At 41.2% G+C, this 18,357-nt stretch overlaps 1 protein-coding gene across 21 annotated transcripts in view; it reads left to right on the plus strand.

The window, feature by feature from the left end:
- Positions 1 to 18,357, plus strand: part of sox6 (SRY-box transcription factor 6) — a 656,189-nt gene that overhangs the window by 267,971 nt on the left and 369,861 nt on the right. For all 21 annotated transcript variants that reach the window (XM_070899905.1, XM_070899904.1, XM_070899902.1 and 18 more), the window contains one exon: positions 18,089 to 18,299. In XM_070899905.1, coding sequence (XP_070756006.1) covers positions 18,089 to 18,299 — 211 coding nt within the window. The remainder of the gene's footprint in view (positions 1 to 18,088; positions 18,300 to 18,357) is intronic.

The following is an 18,357-nucleotide window of genomic DNA, read 5'->3' on the forward strand; positions in this document are numbered from 1 at the left end:
GGCATGTTGGCCTTCATAGCGAGGGGATTTGAGTACAGGGGCAGGGAGGTGTTGCTACAGTTGTACAGGGCCTTGGTGAGGCCACACCTGGAGTATTGTGTACAGTTTTGGTCTCCTAACTTGAGGAAGGACATTTTTGCTATTGAGGGAGTGCAGTTAAGGTTCACCAGACTGATTCCCGGGACGGCGGGACTGACATATCAAGAAAGACTGGATCAACTGGGCTTGTATTCACTGGAGTTCAGAAGAATGAGAGGGGATCCTCATAGAAACGTTTAAAATTCTGATGGGTTTAGACAGGTTAGATGCAGGAAGAATGTTCCCAATGTTGGGGAAGTCCAGAACCAGGGGTCACAGTCTAAGGATAAGGGGTAAGCCATTTAGGACCGAGATGAGGAGAAACTTCTTCACCCAGAGAGTGGTGAACCTGTGGAATTCTCTGCCACAGAAAGTTGTTGAGGCCAATTCACTAAATATATTCAAAAAGGAGTTAGATGAAGTCCTTACTACTAGGGGGATCAAGGGGTATGGCGAGAAAGCAGGAATGGGGTACTGAAGTTGCATGTTCAGCCATGAACTCATTGAATGGCGGTGCAGGCTCGAAGGGCCGAATGGCCTACTCCTGCACCTATTTTCTATGTTTCTATGTTTCAGTCAGGGTTTAATTTAATAGTGGGTCCGGGAACGTTCGGGTGGGTTGTCTCCCACACATTGCCGTGGTGAGTGCTAAAAAGAAAACCAGGCGAGCCCGCAGGGATTAAACCAGGCAGTCAGTCACTGATCACCCAATGACTAAAATTGGATTTAGTTATGAATTTAATAGTGGGGCCAAAAACGATCTTTCCAGCAGGACATCCTCTCTCACATTGCTGTGGGAAATCGGGGAAAGAAAATCGGGCATGTGTTAAATTAAAATATATAGAGATATATGTATATATATGATATATATAAATTTAAATATCTGTAACTTTCCATCAGGACACCGGTGCAGGGTTCCAGGGGCGGCAGTGCCTCATTTGCCTCACCTGATAAGCCAACTCTGTTGGTGGAACTTGCTCCCTAAAGACCTCCACCTGTCCACTTTCCTCTGCACTTAAACTCTTTCTCAAAATCTACCTTTTCCACCAAGCTTTTGTTTCGCCTCTTAATCTTTCCTTCAGTGACTAAGTGTCCATTCCCTTAACGATTTCTGATCTCTTTTCTTCCTCCTCTGAGAAATGTCGTGGGATGGTTTCTAAATTAATGTAAGTGTAAATTAATGTAAATGAGAATCATATGTTAAGAGGTAAGTCATACAAATGTGTTAAGCATTCATTTGCTGATATCACTGACAGTAATTTCTGGGCTAGTATCTGCTTTGTCTATAATGTCACCATAGTTGAATAGTTTGCTATCACTCACTATTTTGGATCACACATAGAGAATAGCCACTTGGATGAAGTAATGGAAGGATTTTGATGGCAATGGAACATTATCTTAGTGTTTTCAGGAGGAGAAGAAAACTTTGTGGGAAGAAAAAAAATGAACAGTCTGCCTTTAAGACGCATTGGCTCATAACTTAATGGGGCATTATTCTGGAAATTGAAATTAAGGAAATGCTGGAAATATTTCTTCACATGCACTTTGTTGTTTTAATGAAAAATGAATTATTGTATTGTGAAGTCCCCTTCAAGAATGGAAAGTGAAATAATCGACCTGCAGGGAGTTAGTTGAATGTTGTGGCCTGATTTCTACCATGTGTGCAGCGTGAGAGATGACAAACATCTGGAGTAGAAGCCATTGGCATCCTTCAGATCAATCTAACATATCCATGATTATGAAAAAAAACTCTATCAAATCATAAGGAAAAAAGCTGGAAAAAAATCAATGACAAATGGTGCCCTATTTTAACCTCCATCAGTCCATCTCACCTGGATAATCAGCTCAGCTCTACATGTATACCGCAAGTTCCATCATGTATCCTCATATCCCTTGGGCACAGCTCTACCATATAGAAAACAGGTTCCCGAAAGAACTATTAGGAAACAATGATTACAAGATGTTAAATCACCATTTGCTAGCTCCGAGTTTGGTTATTTGTAAAAGCCATTGTTTTCACAGTAGAGTACATTTTGTGAGGCTCTGCTCCTAGTAGACAGTCTCATTCAAAGCGAGTGTGAATCGGAGAATCAGGTGCAGCGGTCTGTGGGATCTCTTTGTGGCACACCCAATTAATGAGTAGATAATCGGGCCCTATGTGCCCAGTTCTCTGATCCCCTCTCCTGTAACCTTGCCGTTCAGAATTTATCCATTGTAATCAACTCGTTGTCAATTCTCGCTTTATTGTCTTTTTCCCGTGCCACTTTTTCCCTCTCCTCTCCTTCCATGAAAACAAACCTGTTGGGGTATGGTTTCACAGGTGCCAGTCGCCCTCCAGTACCTCACTCAACTGGCCATTGAGCATGCATCAATCTTGACAGCAAGTGTTTGTATACCATTCAACCAAGAGGCTATCACAGCCAAACCGAAACCTATCCTGATCCGATGGTCTTGCATACCCACATTTCAGCAAGGTTTGCTCGCTAGCGATCAGGAGTGGGATGCCTGGTTGATATTCCTTTCTTGTTCCATGGTTTCTTGTGTGCTCATGCTTATTTGGCCACCAGCAATTTCCAGCTTATAAAAGGCAGACATTTTTCAATTTTGCGTACAAGGCGATCCTGTTTATTGCAGGAGGTAAGGCCAAATAGCCGTATTTAAACAGAGCTGCCTCCGATAGGAATAACTGTACCATTGTTGACTACATAAGGAACAAGCTTGGGACTTAGAAACTACTTGCATATAACTGGAGTTAACTTCCATCAGTTTCCCTTTATACCTGTATTGATTTATCTGTGTTCAATAAGTAATAGTTGAGAGGAAGTTAAAGGCAGAGACAGCCTTTGGCTTCAGATAAAGTGTAAAAAGCACTTGTATTTTCTCTTGTGAGTTATGACAGTGTCTAAAGCTAAATCTAAAGATTTTGTTGCTTCTTTGTAACTGCCTGTCCATTATTCTGGATGTTACAGTGTTAAAGCTTGGAATCACCTTTCATTTGCTGTTCACTAACAGAAAGCAACCACCTCACTTACAGTAAGATTTGAGTAAAGTAGCTTTATGTTGTGAATCTCGGTTTCACTGAAAAATTTAGGATGTTCTGCAGGAGAAGTGGCAGCTTCTTAATTTATCACATTTCTCCCAAAAGAGGGATTTGGCAGGAATGGGTCTGCATTTTACAACAGTGTTTTTTCAAATCTTATTGCACAGAGGGAGTGGAATGCATTGTGTACGCCGAACAATATGAGATGCATTAGGGAAGTCCGTATCTAATCAAAACATATTTAGTGCTTGTTATTTGACCTCTTCATGTTAGCTATGTGAGGAATCCAGTAATAATTTTATTATTGCACCCTTGGGCCAAGATCTTGAAACTGGTTGGCTACAGTAAAAGTTAGATTGCAAATAATTGTTTTTTTACTCTTGACTACGGCAGAACTTCCAGTTTAGTGACAGCGTCTGATCAGGGTACCCGTGATCTTGAAATGCTAAGTGACTTACTTACACAGTGTAACAGCCTACATATGAAATATTATACAATCTATATTAATGACTTGGAACAATCTATATTAACGACTTAGAAGAAGGGACTGAGTGTAACGTAGCCAAGTTTGCTGACGATACAAAGATGGGAGGAAAAGCAATGTGTGAGGAGGACATAAAAAATCTACAAAAGGACATAGACAGGCTAAGTGAGTGGGCAAAAATTTGGCAAATGGAATATAATGTTGGAAAGTGTGAGGTCATGCACTTTTGTAGAAAAAAATCAAAGAGCAAGTTAATATTTAAATGGAGAAAGATTGCAAAGTGCCGCAGTACAGTGGGACCTGGAGGTAGTTGTGCATGAAATACAAAAGGATAGAATGCAGGTACAGAAAGTGATCAGGAAGGCCAATGGTATCTTGGCCTTTATTGCAAAGGGGATGGAGTATAAAAGCAGGGAAGTCTTGCTACAGTTATACGGGTATTGGTGAGGCCACACCTGGAATACTGCGTGCAGTTTTGGTTTCCATATTTACGAAAGGATATACTTGCTTTGGAGGCAGTACAGAGAAGGTTCACTAGGTTGATTCCAGGGATGAGGGGGTTGACTTGAGGAAAGGTTTGAGTAGTTTGGGCCTCTACTCATTGGAATTCAGAAGAATGAGGGGTGATCTTATCGAAACGTATAAGATTATGAGGGGGCTTGACAAGGTGGATGCAGAGAGGATGTTTCCACTGATGGGGGAGACTAGAACTAGGGGGCATAATCTCAGAATAAGGGGCCGCCCATTTAAAACAGAGATGAGGAGAAATTTCTTCTATCAGAGGGTTGTAAATCTGTGGAATTCGCTGCCTCAGAGAGCTGTGGAAGCTGGGACATTGAATAAATTTAAGACAGAAATAGACAGTTTCTTAAACAATAAGGGGATAGGGTGTTATGGGGAGCGGGTGGAGAAGTGGACCCGAGTCCATGATCAGATCAGGCATGATCTTATTGAATGGTGGAACAGGTTCGAGGGGTCGTACGGCCTACTCCTGTTCCTATTTCTTATGTTCTTATGCTCTTATGTAATCTCAGGCGCTGCACTTATATGTGGAGAATGATGTGCAAGAGAGAAATGAGAGGGAGACCAACATTAGAAAGAAAATAAACACACAAGGGCAAAATTGCAACAGAGCGGCAAGCCACTTAGATTGTAGCCCACATTGCCTATGGGAAGTGAAGAATTGATCTCACCCCTATGTGTAACGGTATTGTAAATTCATTCAAAAAGACAACATTTATGATTTCATTACGCATTACACATAACCAGAGCAACTCTTCCCCTATGGTGAGTTCCTGATTTCGGCTTAGTTGGTAAGGGATGAGGGCGAATCATATGAATCTTTTTCTCATCTCTCGCCTGCAGCCTTTGTCTATCATTATCTTTCACTTTATTCTATCTTATTAATACTACTATGATGACTATTGCTCTATTGGGTCTTATTTGGTTTCTCCTATGTTCTCCTAATATTATGATCTGCATCAGGGAAATAATATTTTGCTGGATGTTGATGTAAGCATCTCGGAAGGCATCAGCACATCCATTATTGTGTATGCAGCCTGTCAAAATATGATTGATTCATATGTCGTATTTTTCTTGGGAGTGAAAGGATCAATTGGGGCTTTCTTGGTCTTATTAGAGTCTGCATCATTTCCAGTATAAGAGTGCCAAATGTACCTTGCAATTGTTCTCCCTCATTATGCAAAAGCAAAACCCTCTTTTGCATTTAATTGCACAGCTGATATTAAAACTTGTCATGACACATTCAAAGCATTCACTCATTTCTCCCATCTCAAAGGGACTGAATTAAGATCATTGAGTATTAGGCAGTCCCTCGTATCGAGGATGACCCACTTCCACACCAAAAAGGGATGAGTTCACAGGTGTTTCAATGAGGGACCTGACACTCGAGGTTCCGAACTACATATTGAAGAGTGGAAGATGTCTCTGCATGGATTCTTTTAACGTGGGGTGGCCGTTGCACACCAGCCACCACACGGGCTTAACAGAGCTAGGTCTTGATCTAGTGGCAAGGGTTAACCAAGACGACTGGAGACCAAGTCTAAGATGCATTACTAACATTCTCAAAGGATATTTGCTTATTGAATTGAGATAGAGGAAGCAATCCCGAAGCCGTGGTACTAGTAGAATTGTATTGTTACTCAGACGGAAACAGATATATGTAAAGGATACACTGGTTACAACTTATTCCAGCCATACCCCGGCCTACAGCTAAACAAAACCTACATATGGGAGTTAATCATATTTTTACCTCCTGAATTCATCCTTAATTGCTTTTATATTACTCGCGAACCTCTCATTAGTACTTTTTGAACTATCTTTGTCAACAAAATGTAATGTTTTCTTCATCAATACGTTATTTATTTGCGAAGAAATACCTTGGTCATTGCAATTAATAAAATCAGCACACTGTATTTGTGCCAATAGAAACTCCGAGTTCCCCCTCTAGTGTCTGGATGAATACAGTACAGGGCTTTGGCTCTTCACCTGGATTTCTCATAAAAAGAGAAAATCTGCAATTCTCGTATCTCCTAGTTGCCAATTAGAGAAACACATTGGCAGAAGCTTGGTAGCAGACAGTGATCCAGACGCCACTGGCCTGGATATCTGCGAAAGAAATTTGATGTATTCCAACACCACTTTTAGCAAAATGAAAAATTAATTTGCGGTAATTAACTGTCGGAAGCAACATTCAGAGAGAAACTGCCAAAAAGCCAGCCTGATGGTAATCTGTGAGTCACATATTGACCAGTGCTGGCTTGCGATAGAGTTAATGTTTGAGAAGGATAAAACGGCACTGCGGAGGAATGAACTATGAAGAACATTGTCAGGAATAATCCCTTTGCTGGTGATATCACTGAAGCTTCCTTATGACCTCATAGAAACATTTAAAATTCTGACGGGGTTAGACAGGTTAGATGCAGGAAGAATGTTCCCAATGTTGGGGAAGTCCAGAACCAGAGGTCACAGTCTAAGGATAAGGGGTAAGCCATTTAGGACCGAGATGCGGAGGAACTTCTTCACCCAGAGAGTGGTGAACCTGTGGAATTCTCTACCACAGAAAGTTGTTGAGGCCAATTCACTAAATATATTCAAAAAGGAGTTAGATGAGGTCCTTACTACTAGGGGGATCAAGGGGTATGGCGAGAAAACAGGAATGGGGTACTGAAGTTGAATGTTCAGCCATGAACTCATTGAATGGCGGTGCAGGCTAGAAGGGCCGAATGGCCTACTCCTGCACCTATTTTCTATGTTTCTATGTTTCTATGACATTTTAACGCGACTCAATTATCCTCAGCGTTTAAAACATGTAAATACCTGGAAATTACTGTTGCTGATAGTAACAGACTAACGCTTAACATGTTTACATGACATTCCTGTGTCTGCTACTTTAGCGGAGGTGTTAACCAGTTTAAGATGGAAAGGTAAAACCTGATGTAATAGCAGACAGAGGAATGTTACACGAAAGCTACTCAGTGTCTGTCTACTCATATCACTAACGGTAACTTCTAACCTAAAATGTTAATATTAAAAAGAGAGCGGAAGTTTAGAGGGAATGCTTTCAATTCAAAGTGCTCCTTTGTAAAAAAAAAACAGGAAGATATAAATGTGCTCTCTTTAAACAGGAAACTTCACATTTTCTCAACAGAGACCTTCTACATCCCACCAGAGCTGCTCTGCTGATATAGTTGGCAGTTGTTCTGTGCACCTTACTGGGGGATGGTAAATTCAGGCTGGCCTGTGAGCAGATTTGGACTCGGAGAAATATTGTTATCAGCTAAGTAAAGTGCCCAAATAACGAACACAGGTAGTTCCTTCCTATCAATGATGAGTGGCTCTGATTGGTAAAAAATCCAAATTAGGGGCTTGACAATGGGGCAGGAAATATGCATTTTTTTATAAAGGCAGTGCATACTTTTTTTGCTAAAAGACAATCGGGGAATACTTTGAATAGATAACACTTCCCTTAGACTTTCTTCCCCTTCAAGAAAATTGCCATTTTTACCACTTGTGATATAGATGCACAATGCCATGTGTAATGATGGAATGGAAGCTTCACTAGCAAGGATTATCTTACAAAAGTCACACATGATTTTGTTGTTTATGAATTATGAAGCCATTTTCAGCATTAGTATAATTAGGTATTTTAACATTTAAGTCTTTATTAGGAGAATGGAATGATTAAGCTGGCATACCTTGATCTAACAACATTGGAATTTTTCCCTTGGCAATGTACTTTCAACACTTGGGTGATTGTATTACCTATCGTGCATACAGTTAAGTAGTTTTAGCCCAGTGGTACATTACAACATATAATGGTTTCAATTGTTCCGGCACCAGTGTTAAAATATTTTCCTCAAGTATCCACCATTTCCATTGTGCCTTAGCGCTCTCTTCAGTTATTATATTGACTGAGTTTTAAAATACTGACCTATGATAATGCATTGTTAAACACTTGAGATAATTTCTGCAATGTAAAGACCATTATTTCAGTAACTTCCATTGAGGATTATAGCAATGAGAATTTAAGCACTTTTCCTCATTTCATGATTATTGTCTGGTGAGTGCATACAAAATGTATTGATTATGAATGCTGATTTGAGACATTCTGACATTAGATCATGATGCAGAATAAAGTAGCTTATATATATATTAAAAAAAATATATATAATAGGGTTTATTTCTACAGGTAATAAAAACAGAAAATGCTGGAAATACTCAACAGGATCATCTGTGGAGAGAGAAACATAGGACTCTGTTTCTCTCTCCACAGATGCTGCCTGACCTGCTGAGTATTTCCAGCATTTGTGTTTGTTTTTCAAATTTCCAACATCCGCAGTATTTTTCTTTTATCTTGCAGAGAGCCGGCAGAGGCTTGACGGGCTGAATGAACTCTTTCTTTGCTTTAACCATTCTACGATTTCTAAAGGGATAGAATTGAACAGTAGAAAAGTTATGCTAAACTTGTATCGAACCTTGGTTAGACCACACCTGGAGCACTGTGTTCTAGTCACGATGTAATGAAAAGGATATAGCGACACTGGAGAGGGTGCAAAAAGGATTTACAAGAATGATACCAGAAATGTGAGGTTATATCTATCAGGAAAGGATACACAGGGTCTCATTTCTCTTGACCTAATAGTGGTCTATAACATTATGAAAGGTTTTGATAGAGTATTCACAGAGAGAGTGTTTCTATTTGTGGGGGAGAGCCAAACTAAAGGCTATCAATATTGTTATTGTATGCAACCCTGGGTAACCTGTATCATACCGCCTCCAGAGGCCTACCTGTTGGAGTCCCAAAGGATCCTGGCATCCCTTGGGAACACTGTATATAAGCAGCCCCCCTCCATGCTGTACCAACACTCTGGCATTTGAATAAAGGAGCTAAGGTCACACTTACTCATGTCTACAGTACTCAGTTACATTACTTTATTATGAACATAACAAATATAAGATAGTCACCAAAAAATCAATTAGGGAATTCAGAAGAAATTCTTTACCAGAGAGTGGTGAGAATGTGGAACTCGCTACCACAGGGAGTAATTAATGCAAATAGTACAGATGCTTTTAAGGATAAGCATATGAGGCAGAAGGGAATAGACGGTTATGCTGATAGAGTTAGATGAGGAAAGATGCGAGAAAAATGGGAGCAGAAATGCTGGCATGGACTTGTTGGGCCGAATGGCCTGTTTCTTTGCTGTATATTCTAAGTAATTTTATGAATATAGCTTATCACTAAAATCTAAACTTTCCTCGGTTTGCGAATATAGTAAAAAAATGTAGAAGTGAGTATAAAATGAGAGCACAGAGAAAAATCATGGATGTTCCTGCAGTCCATTATTAAGGAAGCAGTAGCAGAACATTTGGAAAAATATAATACAGTCAAGCAGAGTCAGCATGGTTTTATGAAAGGGAAATCATGTTTGACATATTTGCTGGAGATCTTTGAGGATGTAATGAACAGGGTTGATAAGAGGGAACCTGTGGATGTGGTGTATTTGGATTTCTAGAAAGCATTCGATAAGGTGCCACATAGAAAAATAGAAAATAGGTGCAGGAATAGGCCATTCGGCCCTTCGAGCCTGCACCACATTCAATAAGATCATGGCTCATCATTCCCTCAGTACCCCTTTCCTGCTTTCTCTCCAAACCTCTTGATCCCTTTAGCTGTAAGGCCCATATCTAACTCCCTATTGAATATATCCAATGAACTGGCATGAACAACTCTCTGCGGTAGGGAATTCCACAGGGTAACAACTCTCTGAATGAAGAAGTTTCTCTTCATCGCAGTCCTACCCCTTATTCTTAGACTATGTCCCCTGGTTCTGGACTTCCCCAACATCGGGAATATTCTTCCTGCATCTAACCTGTCCAGTCCCGTCAGAATTTTATATGTTTCTATGAGATTCCCTCTCATCCTTCTAAACTCCAGTGAATACAGGCCCAGTCGATCCAGTCACTCCTCATATGTCAGTCCTGTCGTCCCAGGAATCAGTCTGGTGAACCTTCGCTGCACTCCCTCAATAACAAGAACATCCTTCCTCAGATTAGGAGACCAAAACTGAACACAATATTCCAGGTGAGGTCTCACTAAGGCCCTGTACAACTGCAGTAAGACCTCCCTGCTCCTATACTCAAATCCCTTAGCTATGAAGGCCAACATACCATTTGCCTTCTTCATGGCCTGCTGTGCCTGCATACCAACTTTCAATGACTGATATACCATGACACTCAGGTCTCGTTGCACCTCCCCTTTTCCTAATCTGCCGCCATTCAGATAATATGTTGCCTCCGTGTTTTTGCCCCCAAAATGGATAACCTCACATTTATGCACATTATACTGCATCTGCCATGCGCTTGCCCATTCATCTAACCTGTCCAAGTCACCCTGCAGCCTCTTAGCATCCTCCTCACAGCTCACACCGGCACCCAGCTTAATGTCATCTGCAAACTTGGAGATATTACACTCAATTCCTTCATCTAAATCATTAATGTATATTGTAAATATCTGGGGTCCCAGCACTGAGCCCTGTGGCACCCCACTAGTCACTGCCTGCCATTCTGAAAAGTACCCGTTTATCCCGACTCTCTGCTTCCTGTCTGCCAACCAGTTCTCTATCCACATCAGTACATTACCCACAATACCATGTGCTTTAACTTTGCACACCAATCTCTTGTGTGGGACCTTGTCAAAAGCCTTTTGAAAGTCCAAGTACACCACATCCACTGGTTCTCCCTTGTCCACTCTACCAGTTACATCCTCAAAAAATTCTAGAAGATTTGTCAAGCATGATTTCCCTTTCATAAATCCATGCTGACGGACCGAGTCTGTCACTGCTTTCCAAATGCGCTGCTTTTTCATCTTTAATAATTGATTACAACATTTTCCCCACTACTGATGTCAGGCTAACCAGTCTATAATTACCCGTTTTCTCTCTCCCTCCTTTCTTAAACAGTGGTGTTACATTAGCTACCCTCCAGTCCATAGGAACTGATCCAGAGTCGATAGACTGTTGGAAAATGATCACCACTGCATCCACTATTTCTAGGGCTACTTCCTTAAGTACTCTGGGATGCAGACTATCAGGCCACGGGGATTTATCTGCCTTCAATCCCCTCAATTTCCCTAATACAATTTCCCGCCTGATAAGGATTTCCTTCAGTTCCTGTTTTTCACTAGACCCTCGGTCCCCTAGTATTTCCGAAAGATTATTTGTGTCTTTCTTCGTGAAGACAGAACCAAAGTATTTGTTCAACTGGTCTGCCATTTCTTTGTTCCCCATTATAAATTCACCTGAATCTGACTACATTGGACGTACATTTGTCTTCACTAATCTTTTTCTCTTCACATAGCTATAGAAGCTTTTGCAGTCAGTTTTTATGTTCCCAGCAAGCTTACTCTCACACTCTATTTTCCCCCTCCTAATTTAACCCTTTGTCCTCCTCTGCTGTATTATAAAATTCTCCCAGTCCTCAGGTTTGCTGCTTTTTCTGGCCAATTTATATGCCTCTTCCTTAGATTTAACACTATCCCTAATTTCCCTTGTTAGCTACAGTTGAGCCATTTTATTTTTATTCCAGACAGGGATGTACAATTGTTGAAGTTCATCCTTGTGATCTTTAAATGTGTGCCATTGCCTATTCACCATCACCCCTTTAAGTATCACTTGCAGTCTATTCTAGCCAATTCACGTCTCATACCATCGAAGTTACCTTTCCTTAAGTTCAGGATCCTAGTCTCTGAATTAACTGTGTCACTCTCCATCTTAATAAAGGATTCTACCATATTATGGTCACTCTTCCCCAAGGGGCCTCGCACAACAAGATTGCTAATTAGTCCTTTCTCATTACACATCACCCAGTCTAGGATGGCCAGCCCTCTAGTTGGTTCCTCGACATATTGGTCTCGAAAACCATCCCTAATACACTCGAGGAAATTCTCCTCAATCACATTGCTACCAATTTGGTTAGCCCAATCAATATGTAGATTAAAGTCGCCCATGATAACTGCCGTACCTTTATTGCACGCATCCCTAATTTCTTGTTTGATGCTGTCCCTGCCATCACTACTACTGTTTGGTGGTATGTACACAAATCCCACTATTTACAATCTATATTCATGACTTGGAAGAAGGGACTGAGTGTAATGTAGCCAAGTTTACTGATGATACAAAGATGGGTGGGAAAGCAAGTTGTGAGGAGGACACAAAGATTCTGCAAAGGGACATAGACAGGCTAAGTGAGTGGGCAAACATTTGGCAGATGGAGCATAATGTGGGAAAGTGTGAGGTTATCCACCTTATCAGGAAAAATAAAAAAAGCAAATTATTATTTAAATGGAGAGAGATTACTAAATGCTGCAGTACAGCAGGACCTGGGTGTCTTTGTGCATGAAACACAAAAAGTTAGTCTGCAGATCTGGCAAATAATCAGGAAGTCAAATGGAATGTTGGCCTTTATTGCAAGGGGGCTGGAGTATAAAAGCAGGGAAGTCCTGCTACAACTGTACAGGGTATTAGTGAGACCACACCTAGAGTACTGCGTACAGTTTTGGTCTCCTTATTTAAGGAGGGATATAATTGCACTGGATGCAGTTCAGAGAAGGTTCATTAGGTTGATTTCAGACTTAAAGGGGTTGACTTATGAAGAAAGGTTGAGCAGGTTGGGCCTATACTCATTGGAATTTAGAAGAATGAGAGGTGATTTTATTGAAACATGTAAGATACTGAGGAGGCTCAATAAGGTAGATGCAGAGAGGATGTTGCCACTCATAGGGGAACCTAGAACTAGGAGGCATAATTTTAGAATAAGGGGTCGCCCATTTAGAACTGAGATGAGGAGGAATTTCTTCTCTCAGAGAGTCATAAATCTGTGGAATTCTCTGCCTTTGAGTTCTGCGGAGGCTGGGTCATTGAATATCTTTAAGGTGGAGATAGTCAGATTTTCAAATGATAAGGTTATGGGAGCATGCAGGGAAGTGGATTAGCCATTATCTTATTGAATGGCGGAGCAGGCTCGAGGGGCCAAATGGCCTACTCCTGCTCCTATTTCTTATGTTCTTATGTTTCTCCAAATTCTGCGAGATTTAGAATTTTCATAACATGCATTTTGTGTGCAATTACTTATCTATATTTCTACCATAATGAGTCAGTTCAGCAAATATTAGGACAATCTTTCCAGTGACATTAGAAGTCAAGGCCATTTTATTCTGACAAAAATCATTGGGCTATAGTCCTCATTGTGACATTGGAGGTTAATACCAATTCATTGTGGCAAAGCAGAAGGGCAGATATTTGTATTGTGACATTGTAAATCAGGAACATTTGATGGTAGCTGTCCTCGAGGTTATTGGCTTCTGTTCTGTTGATTTTACATGTTACTTCTGGGAAAACTTTGGGGAGTAATTTTTCTGATGGTTGATTGGATGTTACCAATCATCTGAACAGCTAGATGCCATTCCTTAGGATAAAACATGCCATCAGTCCCACAGAGGCCGTGAGGGCCTTATCGGGGGCCACCCCGACCTGCAAGAGAACACCACCGCAGGTCGGGGCTATAAAAAGAGCTGGTGCGTGCCACTGCAGCTTCCAGCGTGAGCTGCTCTAAGTGTGCGATGGCTTTGAGATGACATCATCAGGACCCAGGTCGCTGTTTGGAGCGCGGGCAGGAGCATCAGCGGGGCCCTGGTACAGCAGAGGAGCGGGAAGGTCGTGGCGGACTTGCGACGAGTGATCGGGGCGGAGGAGCGATGAGGGATCGTGGCTGAGATTTGGTGGGTGATCGTGACGGAGGTTCGGCAAATGTTTGGTGTGGAGGTACGGCGGGAGATCGTAGCGGAGGTGCGGCGAGTGTTTTTGTGGTGGAGGAGCGGTGAGGGATCGTAGCAGAGGTGCAGCGAATGTTTGTGGCAGAGGAGCAGCAGAGAAGCGGCAAGAGATCGTGGTGGAGGTGCGGTCAATGGGGCCCAGAAGAGCCGAGGGCACAGGGGCAGCAAGGGCCTGCCCACACTGCGATATGTGTGCGCACTAGGTCCGTGCAGCGGAGCAGGTCTCCAGCCATCCTGGTTCAACCCTTGCCACTGGATAAAGGCCTAACTGATGTGCAATGGTCACCACACATTAAAACAATCCATGTACAGGCAACTTCCACCCCCTCAATTGGTGTTCAGGACTGGAACATCCTTCACTGAAACATCTTTGAACTCATGTGGAAGGAAGTCATCATCGTTTGAGAGACTGCCTCTGATGATGAGTACTATGAGTGACTTAGGAGGTGCTGGAATGCAAAGATGCCATTCCTTGGATAAAATGTCTAAACTGCCTGGCCTTTCTTAGGTGCATTGCTAAGTACTGAAAATAAAATAGAATGTAATAACTGTAGTTCTCTGAGCAAAGTCCCACATAAACTCCTTTCTGTTGACTTCTACCCAGTGACTAAGGAGCACCCTGAATGTTATTATTCTGTAACTCTGTGCTTTATAAAAGGGATTAAGCGATGATAACAGTTGATAGTTGCGTAATATGTCTCTTTAAAGGCTTGCTGCTCTTTAAACCCAATGTAAATTGTGCTTCTCCACTGGGGCAATGAATCAGGTATACATGTTGATTAACAACTCCTGTCTGTGAACGTGTGTGGTGGTGTGGTTGCTTTTTGGAATGTCTGCCAATAGATTTGAAAAACTGTCCTTGACTATGTGCACACAACACACAAGTACTTTTTTCCTGTTGGTATTCGCTTCATAATGCAATACAACAATAAAAGCCCTGCACGTCACTTGTCTGGAGAAAACAATACCTTAATTCTCTCAATACTGAGACTGAGGGAGGGGCTAAATGGTTTGGGTGCACTGATGAAAGAATCCCCTGACGAAGACGTGTACAATGTGTAACATGAATCGTGCAGTAAATCAGCCAGCATTCACTTTAGGCTTACTGCATTCCTGCATGTTTATAAGGATTATCTGTCTTGGTTTTCAGCCAACCCCTCTCCTCCTTTCTTTAATTTGTCTTCTCAATGTTCAAACTTTTATAAGTCAATTCAAGCTCTTAAAGGCCCAGCAACAACAGGCTGGACATTTGAGGTGTTTGTGGAATCTATGCATCTACCTAATAATATTAAATAACTTGCAACAAATGGCTTTTAGGCACTGGAGTTTTTGGAAGGAACAATGATATTGCTTCGTGATGACATCTTTGTGCTACGTAGTTTATCAGTGGCAGCTTTTGCTTTGCATGGGATAAAATTATGCTAACACTTGAGTCTTTGACAAGCCAGCTTGGGGTATGTAACGACACAACACTCTCGATGGTTTGAAGTTGAACTGTATGTTTGAATTGCATCTGTTTGTCATGTGTCCCCCTCTCAGAATGCTATACAGATGTGAAACAGGATTTATCTGGCAAAAGTAAGCCAGCAGCAGCACAAACTAACATCTAGGTTTATGGCATTCCAGCCTAAACATAGGTTTATGCTGGTGGAGGGGCATAAAACCCCCAGAAATGTTGTCAATGCATCATGGTCATATAACCGAGCAACAACTATGATAGAACTCCTGCTACATGATGTAATTAATACTCTTTAATTAAAATATTTAAAATAAAGGTAATTAAAAGATGCGTCTCCCTGTACCCATTATCTCTGGTTAGAAATTATCCCAAGATGTCTGTACTTGTTTGTACTTTGAGGGCCTGTGTAATATCTCTGTGGTTGCAAATGATAGGAGTGTTCAGTAGTAGAAGAGAAACCCACACTAATCTGAGCAGAAATAAGCTCTTTCTAATTAACTAAGTAATATTACACATGTGGGAGTGCGTTGCCTTGAGTTGAAGAAGCACTTGTTTGTACTGAGCGGGAACTAGCGGATCGCAAGCGTAATTAAACATAGGAAACCGTGCTGCAATTGTTTTCGGGTTTATATCGCCAAGTGGAGTAAGAATTTCCCCTGTTTATGTTGCACATATGTTGTTTAAAATATGGTGAAGCTGGGCAGAAAAGATGACCACCTCTGTTTAGTTGAATGGTTCACTTCAAACTGTTGAGTATGTAGTATTAACATTTGTTTTCAAAGAAGATGTCTTGATTGCACTGTAAAAACATTAAACGGTAATTCTTAAGTAAGTGGAGCAATTAATTTCAAAAAGAAAGAAAAACTTGCATTTCTATAGTGCCCTTCGGAGGCGAGAGTGCTACAATTTCAATCAAAATGACTTAGTTTCCTCCCTCATGTCTCTTACTGGCTCAGTTTATTCAACCAGCTCCTGGCTATAATGCACAATCTTATGTTAGCTGGCTGCTCCACATATGTCAGAAGGCAAATACGCAGTGAAAACAGATGCACTCTGCTGACATCATCGCCAGGTCTCGTCAGGGAGTGTGCCTGCAGGGAACAATGAAGTTCTGCATAGTTCCTATCTCAATCAGCCTCAAAAACCCAACCAAACAACCAACAACATGTATACAAAATTAATAGTTAGGAACTTTATTTTGAGGATTAGTACAGTCTGTTTTGTAATACTTCAAATTGCTTAGTAACTCACTGCCATTCTTAAACATCCTTCATACAGTGGGACATGGCGGCACTTGCTACTTCTTGTGTTACTTCACTTAACCTCACATGAAAGATGCAACATTTGGCTTGGTCTTACTGTCAAAGAACACTGTTGCTTTAATCTCTGTGTGGGTATACCAGCAGAAACTTATGTATAGGGATCAGTTCTCACTTTAGGGGGTGCTGAAAAAGTTGTTAATCGCAGAGGAAATATCAGAATGGTAGAAATTCACCCTTCGTGTTTTATCTAAAAGAAGGTCTTCGTTATAATTTGTCGCAAAGAAAGTCTGTTCCTGTTGATTAACAGTATTGGTTCTTCTTTCATTCCCTGCCCTAATACCATTTTCACAATACTTTTGTGGCATTAAGGTAATGAGAAGCACACTAATTTTATTTGCAAAATCCACAAGAGACTTAGTCAAGACTTAAAGGATGAAACTGTCAGCATTGCATACCCCTGAGAATGTTACTGACATTTGTATATGGTGTTATTTTAAAAGGGTCTTGTGTCAGCATATCCAGCCTTGGTTAAAGAGTGATTATGGATGTAGCAGTCTGGGGATGAAACCTCCCAGCCAAGCAGCATTCATGTGAGAAAGTGACATCACTGGTTTGAACTAACAACAAATTTGCCAGAGTTATTGATCTGTTCACCTTGCTAAGTTTGCTTGAAATTTGTTCGAAGATTTCTTAAAAGTTATTAAATGTATAGAAAGGCAGAAGGAAACTTTGAGTGCAGCATTTCCAGACCATTGCTAGATCTAGATCTCTGAAAATGGATTTCCTTCAGATTCTCACAGCAAAATTTCAGGAGTCCAATGCTGGGCCCAAGGATTAAAAGTGGAAAAACATTATTCCAGTGATGATGATCTGCCCCTAGGTACCTTTAACTACTGCAGATTGTCAATGCTGTACTGAGTGTTATTTTTAAAATAATAATTGACAGTCTATTCAATTTGATGTTTCTCTGGTGTCTAATTGTCTGGTAGACATATATGACTTCATCTAACAGCACTGCTTTTGTGACAAAACCAATCAAACCAGACACCACATTACTTGACTTGGTAGCTATCACAAGGATTAGGCTCCAGACTAAAAGACCTGTGTTGAATTCCAGTCTCAGCTGATATCTGGCATCGTGCCTTTCCGAGAGCTTTTGTTAGTCTTTTGTATGGGAAGGAAGGAAAGCTTTTCTGTTCGAATCCCTTTGAACAAATAATGGCACTAATGGTGTCCATGGAGGTATCATTGAGCACTTGGTCCTCCCAGCTGAAGATAGCGGCAAGGGAAGGGAATGAAGAAAATAGCAGGGTGGAGGGGAAATGAAACATTGTAAATGAAGATCCTCCAACTGTTCCATTTCAATGCTGAGTGTGACTGTGTCGATATAATCTTTTTTTTCTCCTTTTAATAGGATTCTGACAACAACAAAGTCTGTTCCCTGTACTCCTTCCGCAATGCAACTACCTCACCACACAAGCCAGACGAAGGAGCCCGCGACCGCAGTGACATGATGACTGGTGCTGCTTTTGGAACACCTGAGCGCCGCAAAGGAAGCTTAGCTGACGTGGTGGACACACTGAAACAGAAGAAGCTCGAAGAAATGACAAAGACTGAACAAGACGGTATGCATGGGCTACGTTTTCCTCTCGGGTTCCACAAATGGTTAACAAAAATGTGTTG

This window comes from Pristiophorus japonicus, chromosome 14, assembly GCF_044704955.1.
Source record: "Pristiophorus japonicus isolate sPriJap1 chromosome 14, sPriJap1.hap1, whole genome shotgun sequence".
NCBI classification, from domain to species: Eukaryota; Metazoa; Chordata; class Chondrichthyes; family Pristiophoridae; genus Pristiophorus; species Pristiophorus japonicus.